The sequence below is a fragment of the Thamnophis elegans genome, chromosome 13 (assembly GCF_009769535.1).
Source record: "Thamnophis elegans isolate rThaEle1 chromosome 13, rThaEle1.pri, whole genome shotgun sequence".
Lineage (NCBI taxonomy): Eukaryota > Metazoa > Chordata > Lepidosauria > Squamata > Colubridae > Thamnophis > Thamnophis elegans.
Genome location: NC_045553.1, coordinates 19,767,244 through 19,785,765, shown reverse-complemented (window position 1 = coordinate 19,785,765; position 18,522 = coordinate 19,767,244). Strand labels below are relative to the sequence as shown.

At 51.3% G+C, this 18,522-nt stretch overlaps 2 protein-coding genes across 5 annotated transcripts; one reads left to right on the top strand and one right to left on the bottom strand.

Annotated features, from left to right (window-relative positions):
• Positions 1-11: 11 nt before the first annotated feature.
• Positions 12-10,039, top strand: SFTPB (surfactant protein B). 4 transcript variants are annotated; one of them, XM_032229865.1, is made up of 12 exons: positions 12-129; positions 1,914-2,455; positions 4,333-4,487; positions 5,407-5,478; positions 5,852-5,977; positions 6,274-6,423; positions 6,779-6,868; positions 7,053-7,236; positions 7,802-7,953; positions 8,909-8,989; positions 9,556-9,660; positions 9,897-10,039. In XM_032229865.1, exons 2-12 carry the CDS (start codon positions 2,392-2,394, stop codon positions 9,930-9,932), a joined length of 1,215 nt encoding a protein of 404 aa, XP_032085756.1. In that variant the 5' UTR covers positions 12-129; positions 1,914-2,391; the 3' UTR covers positions 9,933-10,039. The 4 variants fall into 4 exon arrangements, with proteins under 4 accessions (XP_032085756.1, XP_032085755.1, XP_032085758.1 ...); XM_032229864.1 differs by having other exon boundaries at positions 12-1,086; XM_032229867.1 differs by having other exon boundaries at positions 12-2,455; positions 4,333-4,460.
• A 646-nt stretch (positions 10,040-10,685) lies between these two features.
• USP39 (ubiquitin specific peptidase 39) lies at positions 10,686-18,455 on the bottom strand. The gene is made up of 13 exons (XM_032229863.1): positions 18,214-18,455; positions 17,871-17,940; positions 16,734-16,828; positions 16,207-16,343; positions 15,729-15,881; positions 14,758-14,983; positions 14,313-14,390; positions 13,426-13,493; positions 12,968-13,156; positions 12,203-12,345; positions 11,588-11,723; positions 11,387-11,473; positions 10,686-11,292 (listed from the first exon to the last, which is right to left on the bottom strand). Exons 1-13 carry the CDS (start codon positions 18,380-18,382, stop codon positions 11,242-11,244), a joined length of 1,602 nt encoding a protein of 533 aa, XP_032085754.1. The 5' UTR covers positions 18,383-18,455; the 3' UTR covers positions 10,686-11,241.
• Between the last annotated feature and the right edge of the window lie 67 nt (positions 18,456-18,522).

The window sequence follows — 18,522 nt, the reverse complement described above, 5'->3', positions numbered from 1 at the left end:
TCAGGCGGGATCTGCGCTTCCGGCTCCCACTTGGAGGAGTCTCGCGGGAGCGCCGAGCGGCATCGATGGCGGTGGGGGGAAGGGGTCGACATTTCTGGGGGCGGCTGCAGCTCCTCCTCCGCTGCGAAGGTCAAGGGCGGCGAGGGTGGATGCGCGCCCCCCTGTCGTTTCTGAGGGGGTCCAGATAATAAACTCCTCCGCACCCACCCCAAAAGGGAAGGGGAGGGGGGCTGCAAGGGGAGGGTCCCGGGGGGAGGGGGGTCCGAGGCCTCCTCCAATGCGCCCCCCTGCAGCCCCCCCCTGCACTGAAGGCTGAGGGACTGGACCCCCCGGGAACTTTCGCCAGCGGGGGGTAGGGGCTCGGAGGAAATAAAGGGGGGGAGGGCTGAGGGTCCCCCTGCAAAGGCTCCGAGTCTCCATGCGTCTCTGAAGGAGCCGCTCCGTCCATGGATCCCGGGAGTCACGAGCTGCCAGCCACTGAATCCATCGGGCGTCGCAGGCATTCCTCTGCAGGATCCCGGAGACGCTTCTTCAGCAATTCCCTTCCAAACCCTTAGAAGGCCACGAATCGGTCTTTAAACTCAGCCGATGGCCAGCTGCATCTAACTCAGCAACTTTTAGGAGGCCAAGGAGTTGAGTGCTGCCCTGAGCTGCTCCTGCCTGCCAGCCATTCGCTTAGCCACGCAGGTGATGCCGGCTCTGAACAGTTGGGAGCCTGGTTGCGGTGGCCCCCCTCACACGGTCTACACTCGGGGCCCTCCCTCCCACTTTCCCACCAGCGGCATCAATGGGGACCTGCAGGAAAAGGTCACCAGTCACTCTGGTAAATCTTCCTGCACTCCGGCCCCATGGAGCCCCCTCCCATCCTTTGACCTCTCTGCACTTCAGCGTAGCCGGTTCTGGGCCAGCCCTGCCTGGGCCTCCCCCAACTCAGCCTGCAGCTGCATCGGAGTTCCCAAGACCTCCCTGATTCCTGGTGGCAACCCAACTCCCTCCCCCCCACTCCTTAGCTGGGACAACTTCCCCTTTACCAACCCACAAGTCGTGGGGTCATGAGAGTCCCTCAGGCTGCAGGGAGTGTCACAGGTAAGCGAAGCAGTCACTTAAGGGCAATCTAGGTCCCAACTGCCATCATAGCCCAAAGGCCACCTGTGTTACTGTTCAGTTAAACACAACTACACAGATGTAACCAAGTGTTTAAAAACTAAGCCTTTGGGTCACAATTTCTCCCGCCCCCCCTTGGCATTTTCTCTCATATTGTGTGCATCTGGAGTATCCCTATGCATAAAGTCTGTGCTTTTCTTTTTCCTTCACATGATCTGCTTAATTCTCTGTATTTCCCAAACGAAAAATCTGGAAGGTAAAGAAGAGAGTTAGGTGTGAGAGGAGGAGAAAGGCCTCTCTTCCTCTAGTGCCTCCACTTCTCTCAAGGAGGACCCTCTCCTTGCTCCCCGCCCACAGACGACATAAAGGGACCTATTCAGAAGGTGTTTGCTCAGTTGCATAAGCCCATTTCAAGGGGGCTTCACTTAAGAGGGGGCTTAGCCCATTTCAAGAGTGGCCTCACTGCTTAATGAAGAGGGAGGCCAGGCCCCACACACCCACCTAACTGAAAGGCAATCAGTCCTGCCACAAAAAGCTGTCTTAAGGGGAGGGGGACATTCTCCTCAGCCCCCAGTGGGATCTTGGCACTCTCGCCCACAAAATGGAGGTCCAGCCACTCCACCTCTTGGCCAGGAGGTGCCTTCGGAGCCCCTCACTGCCTTAGCAAAGCTGCAGGGTTTGGGGAAATTATCTTTTCTGCATTTTAGTGAATACAGTATTAAAATTGCATTTAACAACATGGCATTAATAAATAATATTGATTACATGTAAATAGAGTAATGGTGGCAATTTTCAATCAATGTTTTCAGTTCTGCAGGAAGGCCAAGAGGGGGGTCTCCTTCCGAGGGGTCCCAGCTGAGCCGTGGCACCTGCACTAAGAGGCCGGTTCTGTGTGTGGCCTGCCAGGAGGCTTCAACACGTGGCAGAGACAAGGGGCCGAGACAAGGGGACATGCCTGGGCTCAGCTGTGGGAGAGTCAGCTCAGCACCTGCCAGCTCCCCTCATGCCTGAAGATGTTGGGGCAAACATGCTGTGTTTCAGGCAAGCCATTGCTGAAAGGGAGCACCAGGTGACAGCACATCTGAAGCATCCGTCCCAAGTTGCAAACACCACGTCCTCTGAAGACGCCTCATCTGGAGGACCTGGAAACCACCTTCCCAGGAGAGTCGCACAGGGCTGGGAATGAGTTGGGAGGTGCCGAGGAGGGGATGCACCTCCATCAGCCTCTCCATTGGCTGCTTCTGCTCACTCAGAATAGAATAAAAAGGGCCCCATCCCAGCCCTGGGATGCATGTCAGACAACTCACCATGTGGCCCCTGATCCTGCTCAGCCTGCTCTCTGGAGGCCTGGGTAAGCAAGGGGGGCAGGGAGGCATTGAGTGAAAGAAGGCCCCTGCCTTGCCACCATTTGGGCAGGCTGCTTAGTAAGAGACCTCAAAATGGAGGAAAAGGCTCTTGGCCCTTAGTTAAAAGCTGCTGCCTGGATGACATTTGGGCCGTCCCTCCCTCTCCACCCAACCTCTTTACCAGGAAGGGGGGGCTGTTGGGGAGGGGAAAATAGGAGGAGGAAGGGGGATTGGGTATCCGCCGCGTCTTGATTTACTTATAAAGCAGTAAAGATGGAGAGGTGGTGGGGCGAGTGACATTTGTTTTATATTGCCCCCAACATTTTCTGATCCAACCCCTCAGAAGTCTTAATTCAGGAATGCTAAGTGGTGATTTTCTGATTTCTGAACCCAGATGGGGGAAAGGCAAAGCCCCCCCCCCCCCCTTCGGAGCCCATCACAGTTTGGCCCATTTTTGGTCAAACATCAGCTGGGGATGCTTCCTGCCTCTTCTCTACGTCCAGCACCAGGTTTTGCCTTTACAATTTTACCCAGCCGCCATCAGGTTTTGTAGGTCAATAGAATTCATCCTTGATTCCGTCTCTCTCAGTGTCTTCATCATGGGCGTTTATATTTGCAAAGAAAAAAAAAACAGATGGCAAACTCCTCCTTTTTACACGAGTGACAAAATGCTCTACTTGTAAAATGCACTTGGTCTATTTCAGTTACACTCCTGGGGTAAGATTGTTAGGCTTTTTATTTCAGACTAGCTAAAGGCTCAATGGCCTTATAAGATAGATTTATTTGACAATGTATTTGCTCAGTGACCATTAGAAGTCACAGCATATTCTTTGACTAGCCTCCCTGAACTTTTTCCGCACTTTTTGGGCCTGCCAGGAACTCTCAGGTTCTCCCCCCCCCCCCCCCGTGCAGCACCTCTTACCTGGGACCACCTTCACTTCCCATTTAATGCCTCCCCCTCCCCTTCTGAAGTTCCAATGGCTGCTGGGATTGCTATTGCCAACCAACGTTGCACTTCATGGCTGTAATGCTTAGCAATGGAAAGTCTGTTGCTAATTGCAGTCATAAGTTGAGGAATACCTGCGCTATTATTTTGGCAAGCAGAATAATGTCAGCAAATACCATAAGATTATACGACCTGAGACTTCTCAGGCAACAACAACTGAATGAAAAACTGGTGACCTTCTATCGCTGCATCAGAGAGAGTATTTTAACTTACTGCACCTGTGTCTGCTTTGCCAATTGCACAGGGGCAGATGGGACAGTGCTCCAGAGGGTCAAGGTCATTGCTCAAAGGGTCATTGGTTGTCCTCTCCCCTCTTTGGAAGAGCTTCATAGCTCCTGCTGCCTTAAGAAAATTCAACATCCTTAAAAATCCATCTCATCCTAGGCACCCTTTTTTGAACTATTACCATCTGGAAGATGGTACAGGACAATAAAAACAAGGGCAAATAGGGTGAAAAACAGCTTCTACCCCAGGGCAGTAACTATATTGAATTCTACTGTATAGTGCAATACTAATGCAATATTGTGTTTTCAATTCAATTGTATAGAATGTGAAGGATGTGTGTTTGTGTTTTATTTTTATAGTTATAGTGTACATTGAAGATGGCATTTAATTCCGTTGTACAAGGTGCAGTGACAATAAACTTAAGTCATTAGTGGGAGATGACTCAAGGTTCAACATCTTAGTGTCCCATGAAATGAATTGTACAACCTTGAGCCAATCAACATCTTAACCTATTTTAGAGAATTTTTATGGAGATAATATATATTCACCCTGAACAGAAGGTCAGACTAAAATAGTTTTTAATGCATTCTGTTTCTTCTATCCTCACTGCGTACAATCAGTAGCAAGTTGACCTTCTCCTTCCCTTCCCAGTCCTAACCAGCAAGATCCAGAATGAATGTGCCAAGGGAGCAGTGTACTGGTGCAGCAACTTAATGACTGCTATCAAGTGTGATGCTTTGGATCACTGTGTCCAGACTGGGTGGAATCAAGCCAGCGATGTGAGTGTCTGGAACAGAATCAGCAATGTAGGTATTGTGACATTGTTGTTAGCCATAAAGGTCAGCAGATCCATTAGCCCAGTGGGCCTTGCCCAAAGAACACCCCAGCTGGAGATGTAGATTAATAATACCTTTGTTATGTAAACAAGTAAGGGGGGGCACCTAACCCAAAAGAGGAAAAAGGACTCTTAGAAAGATGGAGAATCACTTTATATTCAGTTCAAACCTATTGGGTTTGTAATGAGTTCTTTCATTGGCTGACATCATTTGATGCATCGGTGAACAGTCAATAGTGTTAGTAGGTAGCATGCTATGACATTTCATAGCATCCCTTAATATTCTTAATATCATCTTGTTAAGACTCATCCTCATATTCAGGAGGTGCGTTTCCCACATTAATGTTGCAAATTTCTAAAGTTTAAGTCTACGTACAATAATAAAGGAGAATCCTTGTTCTCGGCAACTTGAACCAGTTCTTATCAGACTCTACATTCCTTGTGGAGAGCTTGTCTGTTATTTGAAAGACATCCTAATCTACTGGTAACATGAATCAAATAAATTTCTACTTACTGAAAACATTAATCAAAGAATCTCTCCTGCCTTCTGCTGTTGCCATCAGTATATAGGCATGGCCATGAAAGATGCCAGGCATCTCTACCCAGAGGTGGGGGGGGAGCACAAGAGACATTCTGACCCTCCCTAGTTTCCCAGAGACTAAAAAGAGGAGAGAAATAGTCTTGAAAGATTCTGTGAATGGAATCTTACCATAACTAGAACTCTATGGTTGGTGTTTCTTAATTGGACTACTTCAAAGGGCTAACGGTGTCCACTGGTCTCCTTGGCTGCCAGGGCTCAGAAAAGCCCAGGGAAGAGGAGACCCTTCGGGACGGGGGAACAAAGGCCTTGGGGAAGAGGTTCTCAGAGGGGGAATCCCTTTTTCTTCCAGGAGGACATGTGTGCAGATTGCAAACAACTTGTCTCCATTCTGGTGCGCATGGCCAAGGAATCGGCCTTTAAGGTGACAAAGCAATCCATTAATGTACCAGCGAGAACGCTATTGGAGCACCTGCTAATCTTCTTATGCTTTTCCAAACTCAGCTGTGCAGTTGATTTTTTCTTCTTGTCTCCAGAAGTTATGGGTGCTGAACAGCCATTTGTCTAGAGTGGTCTAGTGTTTCCTGCTTGAGCAGGAGGACTAGAAGACTTCCCTTCCAACTCTGTTGTTGTTTTGCGATTCTTCTATTGCCTCAATGTTTTTCTGACTTTGAAGCTGTGGACAGAGCCAACTGGTCTCAGCGGCTTCCAGCTGAAGTGGGGCGGGGGGGGGGGAATATGACCCTTGGTCCAACCCTTCTTGCTCAATCCTCTTCACATAATTCATCTCTCAACAGAAAGCCTTCCAGAAGTATTTGGAGCAGGAATGTACCAATTTGCCACTTCAGACACTTATCCCTCAGTGCCAGGCCCTGGTAAAGGACTACTATGCCCGTTTAATTGCCAGCCTGGAAAAACAACTTGTAAGTAGTTACTCCTTGTGAACAAGCAGATGCCTTGATCCCAAGCTCTTCTTCCAATTTCAAAGTCTCTGGGTTGGGGAGGATGGAGGGCTTATCTCAAGATACGCATGGATGAGGTTGGTCAGTTCCCGGAATGGCCGGGCAGCATCCAACAGCCCCTTTAGCTCTCCTGAGAAGGCTTTCTGTGTAAGACTCTTGTACCACACCACCTTGGAGATCATGCAAGAGATCTTCCCACTCAGGGTCCAGCTGCCTCTGCTGGCCATTCTATAGGCTGTGCCCTTTCTCCCCATTAGGGTCCCAGCATCATATGCACCCAGCTGGGGGCCTGTCCAGCTGACCTTCCAGGAAGCCAGGATGGCTTCATGCAGCTGCTCAGAAGGCTGGAGCAGCTCCTTCCACAGCTGCAAGGCCAGAGGCCCATTCTGCCCACTGGCCACACTCAGGTAAATTGGGTTTCCAAGTGCCCACAGCCCCATACCAAGGGCTTGTGGGACTCCTCCTTTCTCAGCAGGGGAGAGAAGGGGAGGCTTGGAAAAATGGGAAGGCCAGGTGCTCTTCTACAGAAGCCTCTTCATTCTTCCAAACTTCAAGCTTTCTCTTTTAAGCCTTTTACAAAGGCCGAGAGGGAGGGGAGTGACAAAAGAGCAGGAGGGGAGGATCCCGGTTCCACTTTGGGGTCCATGTGGGGAGAAACTGGGGAGGGAGGGTTTTTGCTGCTGCTGTTTCTGGAAGACGCCTGGGCAGCTGTCAAGATCAGGCTCTGCGTGGCGTGAGAGTGACCAGCTCTTCTTTTGCTAGGAGTCCCCGCAGGAGCTTCTGCCCATTCCCCTGCCTCTCTGCTGGTTGTGCAGGACGTTTATTGGCAAGGCTGAGTCGGTCATCCCCAAGGTAGGGCATCATCGGGCTGCCATGCCAGCAGCTGTGCCCTTGAGCGATCGGCCTCACCCACCTGGCCACTGTGAGGGGTCCCATTGTGCTGCAGGCGGCTGGGAAAGCCTTCCTGGAAAGGGACTAATGGAAGCCAGCGTTGGGTGAGTTGACCTCCCTGCTCACATATCCGCTCTTTCCCCAGGCCGCTATTGGCAAAGCCATGTCCAAACTCTGCTACATTCTGCCAGGGGTTGTGGCTGGCATGTGCCAGTGTCTGATGGAGAAATACACGGTGATCATCGTGGACACAATTGTGAGCAAGCTGGGCCCACGCCTGATCTGTGGGATGATGCTGATGTGTGCCTCGGAGGAAAACTGCAGTCCAGGTACAAAGGAGCTCAGTAGGCTGCCCCTTTCTCTCTCTTCCCAGGCCAGGGAATGACTAACCAGACAACCCAGCAAGCAATGGGCCTGCGGGGAGTGGAATAAGCCAAGCCCAGCGCAGAGGAGGCTGTGGCCAAACAGGGGCAGGAGAAGAGTGGGGCAGACGCTGGGCCTCCAGCAAGGCAAGGCTGTTCAAAAGGGAGACATTTGCCAATACCTGAATGGCATGAAAAAGGTTTGCTGACCTCCAGGAGAGCCAGTCCTCCATATCCAGATGAAAACATGCTTGGAGGCCATGACTCCATCACCCAGATGTTCTTTGGGATCCATTCCCATGAAATCTGTTTTTGGAAGACAGCAGCTTCTCTCAGCATTTCCAAAAAGAAACAGCACTTGCCTTCCATACCTGGGGGAAAACTCTCATGTGGGGGAGAGGTTTGGGAAAAAGGGACTTACTGCTGCAGTTGATGCCCTTCCAGGGAAGCAGAGGCTGGAAAGGGCTTCCTTGGGGGCACACCCCCTCCCTCCCCCCATCTAATCCCAGCATCACTTTGTGCTTCTCCGCAGAGCCCCCTTTGCCAGCCACAGCTGAGGGATGCCAGATGTGCCTCATGATCAGCGGCCAAGTGAAGGCATCTATGGGGGCAAATGGCACCCGGAAGGCAGTGGAGGCAGCCTTGTCCACAGCCTGCAGCCCTTCCTTTCCTTCCTGGCCTCAGGTGAGGCTGCCCCCTGAAGCTTAGCATGCCATCTTTCCCGGGAGTGCAGGATGAACCTTTCTTTTGAAAGTGTGACACAGGCAGACAGGATGGGACACTGAATAGCACATGGGGCTTAGCTCACGCCAAGGTAAGGTGTCCCCAAAGCACTAATATTCTGGGGCCAGTCTAGCTCTGCCTAAAAACCATTAAAGACTCTCCGTCTTTCATGAAAGCTGCATCTCTTTCAAAGAATATTTTCAGAAACCCCCCTGCTCCCCCTGGGCTCCATTTCCTCTGGCCGAGGGCTAGCAAAAGAACCGCAAAGCAAAGCAAAAGGAGAAACGTTTTGCCCTTTGCATTTGAGCATCCAGGAAGGTACAGGAAAGGAGAAAGGAAGAGGAAAGACAAAGAAAAAGAAGGGAAGATGGAAAGAGAGCAAGGAGGAAAAAGAAAGGAGAGGGAAGAGGGAAGGAAAAGGAAGAAAGCAGGCGAAGTCCTGCCTTAGCACTTGGCCACCAGCAGACGGCCAGGCTCCTCTGGTGAAGGCTTTGGCCCTCTCCCTGACCTCACCTTCCTCCACTGAGGTAATGGATCCCCCCCAGCCCCACCTGGGCCTCCACAGGTGCCCCCGACACGAGTGATGTCAAGCTGGCCACACTCAACCCCTCCCCCAGCTCTTGAGATCAAACACAACCCTGATGCGGCCCCCAATGAAATGGAGTTTGACACTCCTGAACTGGACCCTCTGTAGCCATTTCAGAACTTTCTTTCACAGCCCTCAACACCTCCAGCCATGGCAGCTTCCAGGGCTTCGGAAAAGTTCTTAAACATTCAGGGAGATCATCCAGATCATCCGGCGAGGTTCCCCCCCCCCTTTCACCTGCGCTCCCTCTGTTCAGGCGGTGGGTTGGGGGATGTGAGGCCAATGGCCCAGAAGACGCATTTCTCTCTCCACCCGACTCTTCTTTTGCAGTGCCACCACTTCCTCTACCAGCACCAGCAGAAGCTCTCCGCACTGTTAATGAAGCCCTGGGACTCACAGATTACCTGCCAGGTAGGAAGGGGGGGCATTCTAACTAATCCTAAGAGGCAAAGCAGTTGGAGCCAACACACAGGCCATGTGCCCTGGGAAGACATCTGGACAGGTGTTTATAATCCAAGCTGCATATTCTGGGCTGGGGGAGCAAAGACAGAGGAAAAAGGCGCAGATGCATAGGACCCATTTGGGAAGATCTGTTTGGGATTCAAGCCGAGCATGGAAAGGGATGAAGCCTCCTCTGTTCTGGTCCAAGGGGATCCCGAGAGCCCTGCTCTGATGGGGACCTCTTCTTCCCGGTTCCAAAAGGAGCAGGCACTGAGTGCGAGGGTGGCAGCTGCTGCTGCTGCTCTCCTGCTTCTCCAGATTAAGGAATCAGGGCCGACCCATTGCAGAAAGCTGCTGCCTGCAAATGGTTCACTCCAAGGAGAAAGGGGGAGCGTGGGCAGAGAGCTTGAAGGCACCTGGGGAACAGAGACCGGCAAATACCAGACGGGATGACCAGTGAAGTCAAACTATTCCCCTCTTCCTCTTGTGATGGGGGAGGAAGAGGTGGGCCTCCATTTCCTCTTGTCCCTCCGCAGGAACTGGGTGCCTGCACAGCTGAGCAACTTTTGCAGAGTGCCACTTCTTGTGCCCAGGGACCCACTTACTGGTGCTCCAGCTTGAGTGCAGCCAAGCAGTGCAAGGTGAGGATTGGGCTTTCCCCTTTGGCCTCCCCCAAAGCCGGCCACTTTATGCAGCCAGCAGCTACCAGCTCACCTTCAGGGCTACTTCAGTCCCAGCAATTCCATGAGGACCCAGTTGGGAACCAGCCTGAGCCCAAAGGGACGGATTTCAAATGAATTCAGGTGCTAAAGCCTCTTCTCAGAATGTTGCAGGGGCTCACAAGGATCTGATTTCTCTCTCCCCCATCCTCCTCTAGGCTACAAAGCACTGCCAGGATCATGTATGGTTGTAACCAAGCGAGGAGGCCAGCTGAAGGCAAGACAGCCCTGCTCCTCTCCCCTTGACTGCGGAGGCAGAAAAGAATCTCAACTATTAAAATTAACCTCCAGATCACACTGATGAAGCCTTGTCCTTGTGCAAGCTACATGCGTTTTTTTTACCCTAATGACACACAACTGAGAATCCCACCAAGCTGCCATTAGAAATATAGAAATGTTTTGGGGAGGGAAGTGGAGGATCTGGCCATGCAGGGGCCTGGGATCAATCTGAGCCAAGCACCCTCTGACTCATTAAAGGAGCCGCGCCCTTTTCTAGGGTTGCAGCTCAATTGCAACCCTAGAAAAGACAAGCTCTGCCTTCATGCTTCAGGACTGTTGAGCCCTGGACACTCACGCAGACAACCGAGGAACTGAGGCTCCCTCGGTCAGAGGTTCAAGGAAAAGGGATTACGGAACCTTGGAACTAAGCAAGAACAGCAGAGCCCTCATTTATTAGTAATAAAAATATGAATTTCTCCCTCAGAGATGCGCCAACGTCAGGCTGGAACTGTGCCTCTGCTCATCTGCCACCCAGGAGAGAGCTTAAACGCCATTGATTTGATTTATAGCCCCCTCCTCCCAAGGGCTGGTCAACGTTAGGATCCCCCCCTCAAATGACCCTCGTGCTCAGGCCTCCTCCAGTTACAGAGTCCTTCAGCTGATCATTCAGGAGAGGAAACATTAACACAATCCCCCTAAATTGTGCCCACAGAATAACAAGCAACCCATGGGGGTCTTCCAGTCGAAGTGTATTGTTTTCCAAGGGATCGTGTTTCACAATTGGAGCGCCCCCCCCCCCAGGCCTCCTTCCCTGGTGAAGCAGCTCTTTAGACAGTTAACTACTCCATTATGTTACCTTCAAAGTATTTGTTCCCATTGAGTGCTTCTTCCCATCTAGCCAAAAGCAGCATCTAAACAATACTAACACAAGTCTAACACAAACCCTCTGTGGATGGGATGCCTTGTTTGAATCACACCTCCCTGGGGGCAGGAAGGGAAGAAGAGCAGGAAAACAGCAGGGTTGGGGGGGGGAAACCAGCATGCCTCTTTAATGCACAGAGAGGAGCCGAAGCGCCCATCCCACTGCAAGACCTCCAAATGGAAGGTGAAACAGGGCTGTCCTGGTACCCAGATGAGCCGCTTGCTGGGGCTGCATCAGGACCAAAATGCCAGCAAGGGCCTCTCCAGGTGCAGAAAGAAAATTCTGAACGGCCCAGGCAACCACCAGTCTTTGCAGCAATGTCCCAGCCTCTAACCAGGCCTGTTGCGCGCCAGGCTCCTCCTTCACGTTCCTTGTTGGTGGCTCGCTTCTTGGCTGTCTCTCCTTTTCCAGATCTATTGAAATGAAGTCAGCTCGTGTGAGGGAGGGAGCGGCCACTCTGAGCTCTGTGGCTTTGGGTGGGCAGCAGAAGGAAGGCCAAGCACTCACCTGGATGTAAGCCTCAGACAGCGTGATCATCTGGGGGAGAATATCCGTCACCTGCAGGTCCTGCAGCTCATACCACTTGCCTGTGCCCTGCAAGAGCCCCGTCCAGGTCAGAGCCCAAGACCAAGAGGGAGGCCCCAAGGGGAATCAGGACCCAGGGCTGAAGGCTGGCAGGGGAACCCTTGGGGGGAGCCAAAAACTCACATGATGCAACACGTGGATCCGGTAGGCCCCTTCCGTAGGCTTCCCATCATGCACGATGTTAGCAACGAGGTCATAGATGGTGTTCTTGTGCACGGCCTGCACTTCCTCCGAGAGGTATTCCCGCAGATCCACGTTCCTAAGCAGAGAAGTCGCCCTTAAGGCTCTGAGGGCGGATCTCTCACAGAGAAAGGATCTCCTCCCCTTGTGGCCCTCCAGAGAAGGGGAAGGGGCTTCAGGGGCCAGAAGGCTTCGGACATGTCTCTGACTTCCACTAAGCCCTCCATCATCTTTGTGATTTCTCACCGCTACAACAAAACGCAGGCCAAAAACGCAGGGGGGAAAGACCCATTTCCCCTCTGAACTCCTTAGAGGCAGACTGGGGCCAATGTAGCCACACTCCCTGGCCTCCTTTCCCTACAAAGTCCCTAGGAAGAGCCTAGAGCCTCTGCTGGCGCTTATCCTGCCCCTTTCAACCATCAGATCGACCAGGAACCCCGACGCTTCCCCTGATGGGCTCCGAGTCTCCCACCCATCTGGCCTTCCCAATCCCAACCCTGGCCTCTGGCATTTGCCAAGGCAGCACAGATTCCCTGGAGAAGGGCCCTCCATACATACGTGATGGGGAAGTTGACAATGGTGGGATTCTTTTCCACAAAGAAGTTGTTCTTGGTGAACCTCTTGATGCAGAAAATCAGGTACGGAGGCAGCTTGGTGAGCTGGAAGCGCTTCAGGAAGTTCTCTTTGTAGGTCTTGTATTCCTGAAGGGCAAAAAGATTTTTTTTCACTTTCCCAGGGAAGCCAAGACATCTTTGCTTCAACACGACTGTTTTGCCTTAGTTTCTTTGTACCCAGCAAGCATCGGGGCTCCATGCCAACAATAAGCAACAGCTCCAATCTCTTCAGCTCATGATCCTTTTCAACACAGCCCCTTATTGTCTTGTATCCCGGGGGATGCATGACCTCAGCTGGGGACAGGGGAGGGGCACAGGCCAGGGTGTCTTTAGGGCTGCCCTCACCAGTGTCCAGAAGCCCCTTCCGTCAATCCATCCACTGCCTAGGACAGGTCTTGATGGGAGCCACAGGCAGTGCCCAGGAGACGGAGCAGCAAGAGGAACCAGGCCCCCTGCTCATCTACTCTTTTCCTCCCAGGAGGAGAGATTCCTTGACCCAGCAAAGGGACTTCAGCCCTTTGGGGAAAGAATCCTGGCTCTCCCTGCTTGCATGGATGAGGCCCTTCCCTTCCCCCGCAATCAAGGAAACGGGTGGCATTCTCTCCACGGAAGGTTTGCGCTTATAGAACGAAGGCAGCCGAGACCGCTGGGGCTGGCGGCCAAAACGGGGGCTCAGTTGCAGTTGGGGCTTTAGGAGCCCAGGAATTACCTTTTCCATGATTCCATTAAACTTGGCCAATATATTGAAAAGTGGGACTTGTGGGATGATGAGCTGCTCCTTCTCATCCTTGTAGAGAGGGGCGGTGGGGAGATCCAGGGTCAGGTACATGAAAGTGGACTCCACCATTTTCTCTTGATACTCGTTATTCTGGAGCAGCTGCTCCTTTTCTTCTGCAGGCTGAAAGAGCAACGCCATGAGCCGAATAAGCCGGGCCGCCCCAGAGACCCCTGAAGCCATGGGGTGGGGTGCTGGACCGGCCAAAGGGCCTTTTAGTGGTCAAGTGCCCAGGTGTAGGAGTCAACGTCCAGCATGCCTATGAAGAACTGAGGTTCTCATTTAACTATCCTAGCAAAGATAAGCTTTCCTCTTGTTCACTTCAGCTGTTCTTCCCCTCTGCTCTCTTCTTTTTCGGGCAAAAAATGCAACTCAGCCCGCCTGCAACTCACCAGATCAGGGTGTGGTAATTTCTTGGTGAATATCCGCATGGAGCCTTGGAAGACATCGGTTACAATGGCTGCAGACCAGAGGGGAGAGAACAGAAGAGAATACAACTTTTTCAGCCCTCTATCTCATGTTTTTAATCAACAGATTTCCAACATTTTTTACATTGGCTAGAGATATATTTTTTTAAGTGCAAAGGCATCTATTTGTAACTCGATGTGAACAAAGAGAGAAATAGATTCCGACTGCCAAAACCTCCCCAATGGCAGTTTTGCCCTTGGTCCACCCACTGGGTCCTAGCCGAGGCTCAGGCAGGGTCACTTAGAAAGAGGCAATTCTCACAGTAACCCCGTCAAGGGCATGAAAAGATTCGAAGGGCCAGAGGCTGACTTTTCAACTGACACTATAATTAACATAGGACCAATACAAAGGGAGAGATGAGTCCATGCGCAAAGAAAGTCTGCCTGGGGAGGTCAGCAGGAGGAAAAGGGAAGAACGACAGGAAAGCCTGTGGGGTCCTGAGGGATTTGGTGACATGGGGAGAAGCAGGATGGGCCGGCTGAGGCTTCTGGCCAGCAAGGGCTGCTAATGGACCATGTTCTGGTCCATCTGCCTCAAGAAGCATCAGCTGAGAGCTCTTCCCTCTCAGCCTTGGAGGGATAGCCAAGGCAGCACCCCTGCAATGCTCCAATGCGCTAGGGAAGTCATGCGGTAGGATTCCTTGGTCATCCCTGCCTCTGGGGTAACTCTGAGAGGATCTCCTCATTTGGTTAAGAGGACCAGAATTACTTCAGGAGGGCTTTGAGGAGGGCTTCCTTCAAAACCCTGAAGCTTTACATAGTCTTACAAAAGGCGACATAACTTATCAGAGGCAGCAACACCTTTCACTTACTCTTCTTCTTCTTCTTGGTGCCCCCAAGAGCAGAGTGCAAGGCATTCAGGAACCAGGAGAGAAAGTCAACTCCATCCCCTGCCAAGGGAGAGAAGGGCAAGGCCATGAAAGGAAGGGATCATCCGAGCATCCCCATAACCTCGCTCTGGGCCCCCTGACTAAAGCAGAATCTCCCCGCCCCCCGCCGACCAGATCAGGTTTAAAGCTTTACAAAAGGGGGTCATACGTGGAGGAACGCTGTTCCCCTCCCCCTTACTGAGGGCCTCAGTAGGCCTTTGCTGCCCTTCGTGCATCTAAATATCCAAATGGGGAATACTCCCAATTCAGATGCAAAGGGGTCATGTGCTCCCTATGACCATCTGGCCGAATCGATAGTTCCACTGAGAAACCACCCCGGATGTTTCCAGGTATTCTTCTCAGCCTTTGAACTCCGGCAGCCTCTCACCCTGCTTGGTGATCTGGAAGTTCTTCTTACTGCACAGAACCACAGCCTGCAGCATCTCATGAGGAGAGACATGAGCCTTGAAGTTCCGGGGGTTCCACAGCTTCCTCATGAGCTCCCCAAACCTCTGGACCAGCAGGAACATGATATCCCCTGGAGGACGCTTGATGTCCTTGTAATTCTCTTCCTCCAGGAAGTAATTCCGCAGGGGTGGCACGTTTGACAAGGCCTACATGACACACACAAATACAAAGCAATCACGAAGTCACGAAGCCTGGGCCCTCAAGGGGGAGAGTTCCAAGCTTGGGGGGGGGGGGGGAGAGAGAGATTGCTGACTTGATGGTGGCCCCCACCTCCACCCACCCGCAGCTCTGCTCTCCACCTGCCCACCTTTTGTTATCATAGTGATGCATGTGTGTTGTGTTCCTCTACTATTGTTTATTTTATGGTTGTATTATTTTACTTTTGTTCTCTTTACACTTCTTTGGCTTTCCTTTTCATTCTCGTAAGCTGTCTAGAGTAGCCCCAGAGAGAGACGGGCGGCAAATAAATTTAACAAATAAATAAGTACAATCAGTGACAAAACACACAATGATGTTTTTAAGGAGAGACTGGACAGTCTGAAATGGCATTAGGTCTCCCGCTTGAGCTGGCGGTTGGACTACAAGACCTCCAAGGTGCCTTCCTTTGCTGCCAACCTTTTATTTGGTTAAGCAAAGTGGTTTCTAAGCGAAACCACAACTGTGTTTATGATCTTCCTTCAGCTTTCCTTTGTTTGTCAGACCTGTCAAGGTCATAAATGTGAGGACTGGTCAAAAAGTTATTTTTCATCACCACCTTGTGAATGGTCACTAAACAAGGCAGTCCCTAAACAAGGCCTATCTGTATTGTATTGCATTGCATTGTGCTGAATTGTATTACACTGAGGAAGGGGGGTGGGGCTGCAGTGGCTTTTCCTTCAGACGGCACAGTACCTGGAGAACCGCATTGGCATAGTCGTTGGCTTTGATGTTATTCAATCCCACAATGCCCGGCAGGTACGTGGTGCCATCATAGGCACGGGAGAGTTTGGCCTGCCTGTCCAAATTGGTGATGTGCTGCTTGGCGAAGGTTGGCTTCAGTACATACTGGAAAACGGGAGAGAAGAAGCAAGGGAGGAGATGGCCTGCTGGAAGCCTTAGCCCAGGCCACACCGAGAGACTCATCAGCTCACCCCAGTTTGGCTCTCCTCAGAGAGCAAACAAGGCTTACAGTTTGCAATGTAGAAATGCAGCATTATAACCTTGGATATGAACTCTAGTTTTGGAGGGTGGTTAAGAACCTCCCCTCTAATGCACTTCTGCACAATAGATGGTGGGGAAATGTCTGAGTAGGGACATTTTAAATATTATGAGTTGACCGAGCTGGGCATTCCCACCTTTCCCCTCCACTCTTCACCAGAAAGCCACCTACAGTGATATCCTCAAGAGAAGAGTCAATGATCTCATAGTTGTCCGGTAGACAATAAAACTTCAAGGTGTGAAGGTTGAGGAACACATGATGACTGAACTGGACACTGTGAATGTAAGCATGGGACTTCAAGCCACGACCTGTGGAGAAGACAGGAGGCAGAGCAATCCCATGAGCAAGAACTGGCTACTATGTGCACCACAAGCAGGAAGGGAGGGAGGGAGTCATGTCTTGGAGTGGTGGTGGGGGAATCAATTGTTAGTGTCAAGGCTGCTGATAATCCCACAACATTTTGATCTGTCATCCCTTATGAAAAAGGATGGGAGAGGCTGCATTTCAAGTGCTGATCTCTCATTCATGACTATTATGTCAATGATCAGCTGTGATACCTGCTTGAGATTAAGCTCATCAAGATGAGGCAAGAGACACCTACCCCAGGTATTATGCACCAAGTTTTTCTACTAGGCTGATCAAAAATGTGTGTTCCTAGGCCAACTATCAAAAAGGAGAAGGGACTGAAATAGGCTTACCCTGGAAATATTTCCCACACACCAAACAAGCATAGACGTTGATATGTGAGAGTGAGATCGAACACAGCTTCTCAAAGTCAAAATCCAGGACGCTCCTGCAGTGGCACAAGATGAGATTCTTAACAACACACAGCTCTCAACACCATACCAGTGAATTTAAGATATGCAAATAATGCATTACAGGGAAACTTTAGGACTTGATAAGTCGATGTAGAGGAACAAAATACCGTCCCTATCACCACCTCATGGTGGCAGGTCCACTATTTTTAAATTAGGGATGACCTTTCCTGTCTCATCTTAGTATTTCATGTAGTAAAACATTTTTTTTCTGATAAAGACCTCGCAGGAAAGATTTAAAGCTGTGAGACGAGAACTAGAGATTTTCCTCCCAAGGACTTTTTTTCTTAAAATAAAAACTGAAAATAATATTAAGTAGTGGTTTCTATATATAATCCTGGCATTTTATAAACTTGTGTTACTCTCAAGGACTCTTGCCTACTTCAGATTCTTTCATTTGTTTCTGCACAAGAAAGGGACCTTTGTTCACAAGAAACATATTCTTAAGAAAGAGAAAAATTGTTTCCATTTACACAAACATTTGATTCCCTGAAATCTGGGAAGGTGGAAATAAAACGCTCAGCCTCCGATGTCAACCCAGAAGCAGAGACATTCCTGGATGAAGGCTGAGCCCCCTGAGTGGGTGTCCCACTCAGAGGGCTCAGAAGTTCTTAGGCTCCACTCTCTAGCAGAGAGAGCCCTTTCCCCAATTCTGGAGTGACAGGCCAGGGAGGAGGGAGAACCACAGGCAACTGACTGCAGGTATTGGGCGGACCAAAGAGGTTTCCCTCATTTTCTGGGAAATCTCTGCCCCAGACAAGGGACAGTCAGACATGGGCTGGAACATTCAGGGGAAGGGGGCACCTAGGGGTGTTTTTGTTGATCTTGCATCAGGGGCTTACAGGTCCTTCACGGGAACCGTTTGCCAGGGATCCTTTTGCCAAAGGAGGCTTCAAATAATACACCAACTGGCCGTCCTACAGATTCCTGATGTGTTTGTTCAGTCTCTGCGTTGACACATTTTTTTGTAGTTATTCATTCACTGATCCCCCCCAAATACAATTTCATTTTGACACTGACTTGTTGATGGTGTCCAAGTAGGGACAATGGCGGCTCCGGCGATCTTCTGGATCAAATCGACCATACTTGACTGAAAAGGGAAAACAGAATCGTTTAGTGTGAAGACGGAAAGAAACAGGCAAGATAGGAAGTGGCTGGGATCCAAGGTCCTTTTAGGGGAACGAATTGTTTATTTTCATTGACTAAATGTTTATGCCGCCATCTCCCTCACAGGACCAGCCTCTTCCTGGCAGGAAAGCACCGCCGGGGATCCCCTGCTTGCCACCAGGCCGGGACCGGCCCTCTTCAAAGGCCCCAACAGAGAGAGGGGAGAGGGGTGGAGGGGAGGGGTCCTGGGGGCCACCTGTGGGCTCCTCCGCGCCGTCCTCATCCTCTTCCTCCTCCGGCACGACAGGCTCCTGCTTGATGGCGACCTCCTCGGCGGACTCCCGCTTCACCCGCGCCCAGCCCACCGTCGGGCAACCCAGCCACGGCTGGGGGCTGCGAGGCTCCCGCTTGACGCGCGCCGCCATCTCTGCGGGCGCCAAGACGACGCTCGGCGCGCCCTGATGGCGTCACCAGAGGAGCACGCGCCTTGCTGGCCGCTTGGGGCGTTGCAGCCCCGCCCGGGCTCCTTCCGCCTCTTCCCCCCCCCCCATACGCACGTGGGCCG

Coding starts and splice junctions, on each gene's coding strand:
- SFTPB (XM_032229865.1), top strand. CDS start 2,392: ATGCATGTCAGACAACTCACCATGTGGCCCCTGATCCTGCTCAGCCTG. Junction 2,456..4,332: donor CCTGCTCTCTGGAGGCCTGG/GTAAGCAAGGGG, acceptor TTCCCTTCCCAG/TCCTAACCAGCAAGATCCAG. Junction 9,661..9,896: donor GTGCAGCCAAGCAGTGCAAG/GTGAGGATTGGG, acceptor ATCCTCCTCTAG/GCTACAAAGCACTGCCAGGA.
- USP39 (XM_032229863.1), bottom strand. CDS start 18,382: ATGGCGGCGCGCGTCAAGCGGGAGCCTCGCAGCCCCCAGCCGTGGCTG. Junction 14,391..14,757: donor CTTCCAGATCACCAAGCAGG/GTGAGAGGCTGC, acceptor CTCCCTTGGCAG/GGGATGGAGTTGACTTTCTC. Junction 12,346..12,967: donor TTAATGGAATCATGGAAAAG/GTAATTCCTGGG, acceptor TTTGCCCTTCAG/GAATACAAGACCTACAAAGA.